The sequence below is a fragment of the Haplochromis burtoni genome, unplaced genomic scaffold, assembly GCF_018398535.1.
Source record: "Haplochromis burtoni strain Fernald_Lab_line unplaced genomic scaffold, NCSU_Asbu1 Contig_105, whole genome shotgun sequence".
NCBI classification, from domain to species: Eukaryota; Metazoa; Chordata; class Actinopteri; order Cichliformes; family Cichlidae; genus Haplochromis; species Haplochromis burtoni.
In genome coordinates, this window is record NW_024582466.1 from 1,950,839 (window position 1) to 1,960,804 (window position 9,966).

The 9,966-nt window shown below is 44.6% G+C and overlaps 1 protein-coding gene across 4 annotated transcripts in view; it reads right to left on the bottom strand.

Annotated features, from left to right (window-relative positions):
• Positions 1-5,694, bottom strand: part of LOC102314573 (hexokinase-2) — a 16,928-nt gene extending 11,234 nt beyond the window's left edge. Inside the window, exons 1-2 of one of the 4 annotated variants that reach the window (XM_005927899.3) lie at positions 5,566-5,694; positions 1,925-2,041 (exon numbers count right to left, since the gene is read on the bottom strand). In XM_005927899.3, coding sequence (XP_005927961.3) covers positions 1,925-2,041 — 117 coding nt within the window. In that variant the 5' untranslated portion in view covers positions 5,566-5,694. The other 3 variants (XM_042223213.1, XM_042223212.1, XM_042223211.1) reach the window with 3 other exon arrangements.
• Positions 5,695-9,966: the final 4,272 nt, after the last annotated feature.

Consider the following 9,966-nt stretch of genomic DNA (forward strand, 5'->3'; position numbering starts at 1 on the left):
AATATTTCCAATATTCTCGGATACTTTTAACTCTTCATCTGGTGAACACTCTGATTTTTCTTCTGGCACAGATACTTTAGAGGATCAATTTCAGCTTTACTGGCTGACTGATTTCATCCTGGAACAAACCGGTGTTTTTAGTCTTAGTTTAGTCGCGTTTGGTTTGTTTTGCTTATTGTTGTCAGGGATCAGTCGCCAGCATCATGGACATGGACCAGTAAACCGAAGGTTGCTGAAACCTTTGGTCTTGGTGACAGTCTTTGGCGATCATCTTGGGAGTCATCAGAGCCTCGCCCTTAAAAAACATCATAAAAAGAAACAAACTCCCTGGATGTCATAGAAATCGATGCGATCGTGCTGCTTGTCACGGTTTCGTGGAAATAAGGAGGTTTGGCTCCGATTTCTTATTCATGAAGTTGCAGCTGAAAAACTGGAAGTTGTCACTTTAAAAATGATGAAATACATAAAGTCATGATTTAAGTTAGTAAACCAATGACTGACCATGAATCTGACAAATGAAAAATATGACCCTTTGTTCCTGTTTTTTCCTGACCTCTGTCAGGAATTCACTCACCAACAGTTTGCGGCAGCTCGCAGCTACTTCCTGTTCTTTGCGTGCTTGAAATATTCACCTGCTCTGTTTACGTCTGTGTAACGAGTGTTTGGTGCTTTTGTGTGAAGATTATTATATTGCTGTTGGTCACTCAGGGAGAAAGCTGGTTTTTCATGTGATTTTATGCCCATTTTCATTTTTTCCACTGCTGTAAACAAACACAGATATTTATACACACATACTTTATGGACTCTCCTTTCTTCAATGTGCAAGATACTTGGTACCAGGCTGTACGAGGCTTTGAGTGGTCCTGAGAGCGCTGGCTTCATTTTCCAGCCCTGGAGCCTGATGCTGAACCTCACTGAGCAATGCTAGCAGCTGTGGCCATGTGTAAGACAACATCTGGATCATTTCTCACCGAAAGAAGAATCCCCGTGACTTAAGCTAGCCTGAAGTTTCTGATGAATTCTCAATAAACTTTGGTAGCTTTGCTCAGCACATTTAAAGTGTTAAATTCTTTGTTTCTGACAAGTTATCTGCAAAGATAAAGACATCATCATCATGTGATTAAAGCTTCTGGATTTTCCCTTCTGATCAGTGCAATAAGAGGCTAAAACCATAACGTTAGACTGTGTCAGACTGAGCAAACATGCAGGAACCTTTAAAGTGATATTTACTTTAAAAGGTATTTTATAATTACTGTTAATAACCAATAAAATACATTTAATTGATATTGTATCTGCACAGGGACTTTTTAATGCTGTGTTCTCATTAATTAGCATGCCGACATGCAGAAATAAGACATGTATCCTGTGTTCACTGGGCCCTAATATGTTGATCGTAGTGTATATGTGCATGTGCATCATCCCAAACTCGTCTTAGACGTGCGACTAAATCACAATCAAATGTACTGAATAATATACCAGACCAGGATTATCAAGCTCTATTCAACACTCAGATTCTAGTAACTAATCTCTAAATGAATGCTGACATGTACGCTACATGTACATTGTTGTGCAGTGGGATGTGTGGTCACATGTTTAAATTAATATTCATGACACAGCAAAGCTAAAAGTGCCTGTAATTATTATTTTGCTGCATAAAATAAATATCTAGCTTGCAAAGAAAAACGATAAAATATGTATTCATGATTTATGTGTTTGGTGTTTATGGCGTGTGACTTTATAAAGTGATATAAAGAATATAAAAAAACAACAACATGATAAATTTAAACAGACTTCTGTGTTTTAAACATAAATGAGACGAACATGTGCTGCAGGCCTGGCAATGTGGGTTGGCTTTTTGCTAGTTATCTATCGAATACTGTCTCTACCACAGAAATATCATACATACCAACCAGGTGACACGTACCTTACTGAGCGTGTCCGGAGGGATGCCGTCCAGGTGCAGGGCACCAGTGTCGCCGCTCATTTTGGCTTTCTTGGTTATCTGAACGTTGGACTCGCCGTTTGCTTGTGTGTTGCTCATCTGGATGAAAACAGGTTAAAAGACGATGAATTAAGCTGACAGGGTTAAATTATCAGAAAAAGAGGACAATAAGACTCAGATAAAATTAAAGAATTAAAAGTAAGATAATATGGCGTCTTCTGAGACGTCACCCCGTTGTTGCCCTGACAGGTTTTAAAAAAATCAATCAATGATTTTTGATTTGCAGACTAATTTTCCCAGAGTCAGCGTCACAGCATCTCACGTGCCCGCGAGTTTATAGCGTCAGTGGTCTGCATTTATTTGAGCTGCGCCATAACCACAATGATTGTTGGTGAAACCCGACCGGTCTTATTCTGTGGTTCATACAAAACGGGAAAGTACGGATTTATTTAGAGAAATTAAAACACTGGGGGGGGAAAAGTATTTTTACCACACTCACGATCAACTCATCAAGTGGACGCTTGTTGCCATGCAGCACCTAAAATATGTGTAAATTTCTACTTACTAAGGAGCAAGTTGAAATTTTGATACTTCAGCTGCATGAAGAAGCTTGCAGATGAATCAAATCATCATTAAAATAAACTCCATTGCTGAAACATGTTGCCTGAATGATCTGTAAAGATTAAAGCTAGCATGCTAACTCTTCATTAGCAGCTCCACGGGTGTCATGTCACAGGCAGATTATGTTTATTTTATTTAACAGATGTGATACACAACAACGAACACTAACACTGAAGTTAATTATGTAAATATGCCCAAAAAAGCTGTTTCAGTTTAGAACCAGACGGCAACCTCGTGCTAATTTGGACAGTGTGCATTCTGCTGTGGTTTGCTAGCTGTTGCTAGGCAGAATTGGCCTCAGAAGTGGTGCTGCAGTAAAAACCTTGTTGCAGTTGCTTCGGTTGCTGTCAGCTTGCTGTGTTCTCTATCATATCGAGACTCTCTCTTCCCGAGTAGAGAGATAGTCTTTTATTCAGAGAACCAAGGTTACGGCGTAACCATAGAGTCGCTCCACAATTTGGATGGACAACTCCAGCTGTGATGCAAAAAGTTGCACCTGTTGAAGCGTTTTCGTTTCAGCAGTTAGACACAGCTTTTCATTTAACAGCGAACTGTTTCTGTTTGCATCGCACTTTTTCCAGGTTTACTGCGCTCGGAGGTTAGCTCATGATTTTTAATGTAACACCTTTATCTCTTTCACCAAGCATGAGCCTCAGTGATCCTGTCACCAGGGGAAAATGTGTTGTTCCCTCAAAGGTATCAGCAATCGATTTCACAGCAGCTGCCTGCAACCACTTACAATTTTACAGTAAAAGTCACAAAAGTAAAATTTTGCTCACTGTGATAACCCTCAGAGGTCATTATTAATAAACCGAACACTTTGCTGTTAGAAAACATACATCTTATCCCCAGTGTTGGAAATCAGCAGACAAAGTAATCACACTGACTCATAAGGGTGTTACAGTGCTCAGAGACCTCATAACATCCAGTGAGCTTTAGTGTTATAGTCAGGGTTAGGGTAAGGCTGAGGTCACGACCCATCACCACGTGGACCTGACAGTGTCAGATTTTACCCACTGAAATGAAAAAGCTTTAACAGAAAAAGCTGCAAAGCATCTTTAGTAGAGCTAAAATATATTTATAAAAGTAAGAATTACTGTTGACCTGCTGTGCTGATGCGTCCTCGGCGTAAACTCAGGTTTTCACGCAGAGAAACAAAGTGAGCGCCGTAAAGCAACGATTAAACGTGCCTTTGAGCAAACATCTCGAAGCTTTAAATGCTGTTAGATGCAGAATTCAAAGCACACAGAAAGGAAGGTGCAGCGAGGAGCACACGAAAGAGGAACAAGATTTTTCTTCACATCCTGCAGTCGACTTGACGTGGACATGAATAACAACAGGTCCAAATGCAAACATAGGCCCGGAGTAAACGTCATATGTCCCGTGTTACTACCTGAAGTGTCAACAGAGCACACCTGAGAACAGCTGGGAGCCGTAACTGGAGTTACGAGCGGCGAGTTTAAAGGAACCTGAAAAGCTGCTTCCACTTCACGTCCTCAGAGTCAGCAAAAGGACTCCCGAAATCCAACAGCGTGACGCTGTGACCAAAATAAAACAGTTTTCTGAAGTGAAACTGGACAATGAAGAGACAAATGCATGACGGCGTCTGATGACAGCAGGAATTTACTTTTTTTTGAAAAACTGGGAATATTGATGATGCAACACTCGCAGTCAGCTTTCACATGTCGCAGAAAGTTTTTATTTCACTCTAATAGTTACTAAATGATAACGAAACAGTTTTAAATGCAGGAAGTTGACAGTTTTAGTGATGACTTTAAAGCAACAGCAGATTTTCCTTCATTCAGTAACATTGTTTTAGTTTATTGGGGTATTTTTATCTGTTTTTATTATGTTAGTGTTTTATAATCTGCTCTTTATAGAGCTTGTCTGGTCTTGATGGACGCCTGTTTCCAGAATGGTTTGAATTCGCTCCTTGACTTCAGCAAGGCGAGGAAGTCTTTTGGCCGTGACTTTTACTGTAAAACTGTAAGTGGTTGCAGGCAGCTGCTGTGAAATCGATTGCTGATACCTTTGAGGGAACAACACATTTTCCCCCTGGTGACAGGATCATGAGAGCGTCACACAGGTGCTGCAGACGTGTCCTCTGCACATCCTGTTGTACTGACCTTTGACCTACGATTCTCTGTGAACCCCACAGACTCAGAGCCAACAACCACATCACGTTCAAAGTCACTTCCTTCCACACTCTGATGCGCGGGGTGAACTTCAGCAGGCCGAGTCGACGTGTCTGAACGCTCAGAGTTGCTGTCCTGTGACTGGCTGATGGTTTTGTGGTTCTTTATTTGCTTCCTGCCTCTTTCTCTTACAGCATCCAGTAATTGAGTAAATTTAAAACCCGTGCAGAGCACTGAGTTACACTAGAGCAGGGATCAGGTTGTGACACCCGTGACCTCCTGTGGATTAGGGTTTTTGGGTGGAGTAGCCTCTGAGATCACATTACAAAGTAAAACAAACAAACAAACAAACAAACAAAAAAACAGCTCCCAGGTAAACCTGCAAGCTTCACTGCTCTCCACACCTGTCAATTCTGAAACCACGCCCCATATTTTTCAGGTGACACCTCATTAGTGACGTAAAAATTTCTGATTCCTTTGCACTTTTATTTTGAAACAAGTTAAACTGCCTGCATCATCGCGCCGACAGGTTCCTGAGACTGTGCGGTGACCCTGCGGAGAGGTCGATATGAAGAATAACAGCAATGATCAGATTCCGGCTGCGCCCGAAGGCAACGTGAAACAAGTCTGACTAGTTCTATGAGCCAAAGATTCCGAGCAGCGCAAACCCGTCAGAGAGACCGGGCTAGTGACAAAAAAACAAAACAGCGGCTCGGGGTCCTTTACCAGGACGCAGGGGGTCTCAGGGTGAGACAGGATGGGCGGTGAAGTCACCAATCAGCCGCTCGCACTGATGCAGACACTCGTGCAAACTCCTCATCCTCTCTGCGTAAAAAGCCACGGACAGTGAAGCGAACTCAGACTCACCTTTGCGTCCGGCTCCGCGCGCTCAGCCTCACAGCTCTGAGCTTCCTTAATGAATGAGAGGCAGGGAGAGCGCGTGAGGTGCTCATTTTGGGAATCGTTTACACCCACTTCGTGTCGCAACACGGCAACCTCCCGCTGTTCACGAGCGGATCTACAGCTGATCACGAGCGGATCTACAGCTGATCGCGCGTAAAAATGCCGGGGTCATGCCAGAGAGTTTCCGATGTTTCTGCGTGTTTTACGTGGAACATCTTTAACTGTATTACTTGTATTAACACACGGTGGTGATGTAGAAATATGACGGAGGCACTTATAAAGTTCTGAAGTTCTCTATGATTCCGCGTAATTGTACCCACGCTTCAATCACTGACAGCGTGTTTGTGGAGCTGTGATGTTCCTGCTGCTCTCTCCGTCTGAGCTCTCATCAAAAACACATAAAACAGTTTGTGACCGGAGCTGTTTCTGGACCAAAAGGACTCCACATCACTCACGTTTGACCTGCTCGTGACGGATTACAGGTCAAAAAGTCATTTTTAACAGTTTAACCAACCTCCAGGGTGGAGGCTGGTTAAAAGGGTGGGGGTGAAGCCGGTATGAAACCACCCACCCACACACACACACACACACACACACACACACAGAAATGATTAATTATTGGTGATTTAAAATGAATCCGAGTCACGTGGATCAGTTATCACGCGGAGTGAGGCTCGGATTTGTTTGTCAAAGTTAACCTTGAACCGGTCGGTGAGTGGGTGGTAATTGGAGGGGGTGGGTGGGTGTCTGAGTGTGGAGGAGCCGCAGGTGTGGAAACCTCCTCACTGAGATATGACACGTTTTTCTCTTTCATGTTTGATGTTCTTAATGTCCTGTTTCTATAACGTTTTATTTATTACATTTTTCTCATATCTCTGCTGAGTTACTGCATACACAGTGCTGTGCAACAGTTTTATTTCTCAATATTTCCAGAGAAACACCAACAATCATATGACCCCAAATGGGCGACAGTGGGAAAGAAAAACTCACCTTTTAACAGGAAGAAAGCACCAGCAGAACCAGGCTCAGGGAGGGGGGCATCTGTCACTGGGGGCAAATAGGTCATGAAATCCAACATGCAGTCACCTTTCATGGGAGCGCCGGCCGAACTCCTCCCGTTCATTTCTCCAGCTTTTCCTGCACAGCTGAACGTCACTGTGAACATCAGTGTTTCTCTGGACGTAGGCAGACGGCAGCATGTGAGTCAAAACGAATTTCAGGAAACTAAAAGCAGTGTTAAGTGTCTGAAGCTGTCTGCGACCCCCCCTCCTTTTGCTTGCCATTTCCTACATACACAGACTGCAGGCTGGTGACAATTTGGGAATCTCCAGCTCCAGAGGGAGGACGCCCTTATAAAAGGAGGCTAGAGGTGGCTCTCTGCTCCTCGCTGCTAAGGATCATGTGGCACATGTGCTGAGCTGCCCTGGATCTTTTCATTTGTTGTGTAAGGTTTGTGGGGGGGACCCTGCACATTTCATGCATGTAATGTTTGAGTTTATTTTGTGAGTTGAGGAGTAGCACTTTCTTTTCTTTGTTTTCCTCTTAGAGTAAACCTCAGCTTAGTTCTGGTTTTTGTCTTTTTGGTGTTTTTCTTTGGCACAACCTTTCTCCCCCACATTGTTGTATGGAAGGAGACATTGGTTTCTTAGAGGAACAGCCCAAAAAAGCTCTTATCTGCTACAACACTTGTACCGACTTATTGGAGTTGGTGCGTAACAACCAGACTTTGGTTTTACTCTCTGTGGGTTTTATTGTCCAGCAGCCCGAGGAGGCAGATGTTCCCGTCTGACGAGGGTCGAGTGTTCCTCGAGAACGTGAAGAAGTTTGTTCGGTTTTAGTTTAAAATTGACACCTGGAAGCAGCAAATACGATAAAACGGCCGGACTGCTGTCTCTAGGTAAAACAATAACAGCGCTTCATTCCCTCTGGCATACTTCAACTCCATCCAACCACACCTCCGCCTCCCACCACCTCCTCCACTGAGGCGTTCTAGAGCCAGCTGCCACTAGGACACGCCCACAACACCTGAGGTGCCCAGACGTCTGAGCCTGAATGTCCGAGCTTTCCCTGTGATCCCAGCAGGACGGGAGACTGTTATCCTCAAGATGCAGCTACCGACCCACCTGGAGTCAGGCCTGGTGGGCTTCAGGAGCTCGAGCCGAGCTGCCAGAATACAGAAGCGTTAACAGTTTTCCTGCTTTTCTGGAAAAAAGAAATGTTTCACAAGAAAACGAGCAAGAAAAACCTCCTGTGAACCAGCTGACTTATTTCAGTACACAAACGTCACATTTCACCTTGATCCTCTGAATATTTTCAGAGTAAAAGCTCTTAAAGTACACACACCGATATTCCTGCACACATAAACTTATATACATCTCATCATACATCGGTCAGGTCACAGCTGGAGCTGTCAGGTGACTGTGTGGTGGTGTATGAAGAACGTGACTCACTGATGTGTTACTGATCGTTGAGCAGCTCGGTGGTTTCTTTGTCTCGTTTCAGAGAACCTGTCCACTAAATAAACACAGGAAGTTGCAGAAACCCCGGCTCCACCTGTGCTGCTCGTTATTCTAAGAAGCTCATTTCTTCATCCAAACTTAAGTTGCGCCTTTATTCTTTCTAAACTTTCGCCTGGTGGTGCAACTCGCTCAGCGTGGAGACAGCGAATGTTTCAACACAGCGGCCACAGAATGCTGCGAGGAAACTGAAACCTAAGGCTGGAGCAAATGAACCCGACGACAGGCCGTCTGGGGCCTCCTGAAGGTGCAGAGATCATGTGAAGGACGAACGATGAAGGACACGAAGTGTTCGGAGTTCAGCGCAGTTCATTTAAGTCTGTTTTCATCAAAGAAATGGGAAGAGTTTCGATTCAAGTGTTTTGTGGCCAAAGAGGTGAAAATGAGGCAGAAAGATCTTACAGGTGATGTTTTCATATAACTCATCAGTGCTGCGTTCACTTACATCAGGAATAATCAGTAAACTGACTTTCACTGCAAAGTAAGAGAGAAACTCTCAGTGTTCAGACACAGGACGAGTCAGTGCAGAACAGGAACAGGAAACACTCGTTTATGAGATTTTATAGAAAACATTCACAACAATATTGATTTTGATCATTTTTGTCTTGTGAAGACAAACAAGTCAAAGCACTTCTAGTTTTTCTTTCTTTAAGCTTCAGTTTGGAGGCTGAGTAAGAATAATGCACATTACACTGCAGTTCCTCCGGCGCCACTCGAGGCTCCAGCGGTGACAGATTTTACAGACAGCCTGTTCCTCAAAGCTAGGGGGCGTGGCCTCTGTGACTGACAGGCTGCTAGCAGGACTCCCTGGGCCTCTGCAGCGTGTTTGTGCTGTTGAGCCTTTTTTAAATTATTTGAGAACTAATATTTCATGCTAGGCATTTATTCAGTGTGCTACTCAGCAGGTACCATGCAAGGGCTAGCTTGCCAACAGCGGGTGAACAGGTTAGCAGCCAAAATGGTGACGCTGAGGCCTCAAAACCCAGAAACCAGCGAGTGACATCACAAGCCTTCATCCATCTTTGATCGAGGAAACAATGCACAGAGCGGGACTCGACTGAAGCACCGACACTGTTGAGTTACTGTTACAGGAACGTGAGGTCTGGATGCCGTGGCGTGTCACTCTCCTGGAGCGATGACAGATGCAGTTTGGTGCTGTAGTGTCATTTCTGAGCCACGACGGAGGAAAAGACTGGTCCAAAAGACACCTTCACCCAACCAGCTGCAGGCCCGTCTGTCTGATGCTGCTGAGGTGCACCAACTGTGATGGCACAACACCCTTGCTTGAGGGCACACCGGACTTTCTGCGGTGTTTTTCTTGGGTAATCTAGGAAACTCTGAGCTGCACTGACACAATCACTCAGTCACGACTTCAGCACAGACACATTCAGCACTTCTTCCTTCAGTGACCTCAGAGGTCACCACGCCGGACCACCTGCCTCATAACCAGCCTATCCTTCTCTGGATGACACCCAGAGAGCTCCGAGGTCTCCCTCTTCTCCTCCTTTGTCCAGACAACGTCAGCCTCGCCTCTCTAACCTGAGGCGTCCCTCTGACAGACTCATTTCTAATCTCGCCCATCCCAGTCGCTCAGCAACACAAAGGTGTGTCAGAGCACGGCGAGCAGAATGTTCACCGAAGGCCAGCACACACAAGCAAACCGAGTGAAACGATCACCTGAAAACTCGACTGTGAGAGTTTATGGGGACTGACTCACTGCCGCCTCATGTGGCCACTAGAGGAACTGCAGGTACTTTGGTTTGGCCTCACCTGTAAATGCAGTGAGCAGCGCCTCAGCGCATCTAACCCGCTGTTTCCACACGAGTATCCATGACGACGGGACAGAAAA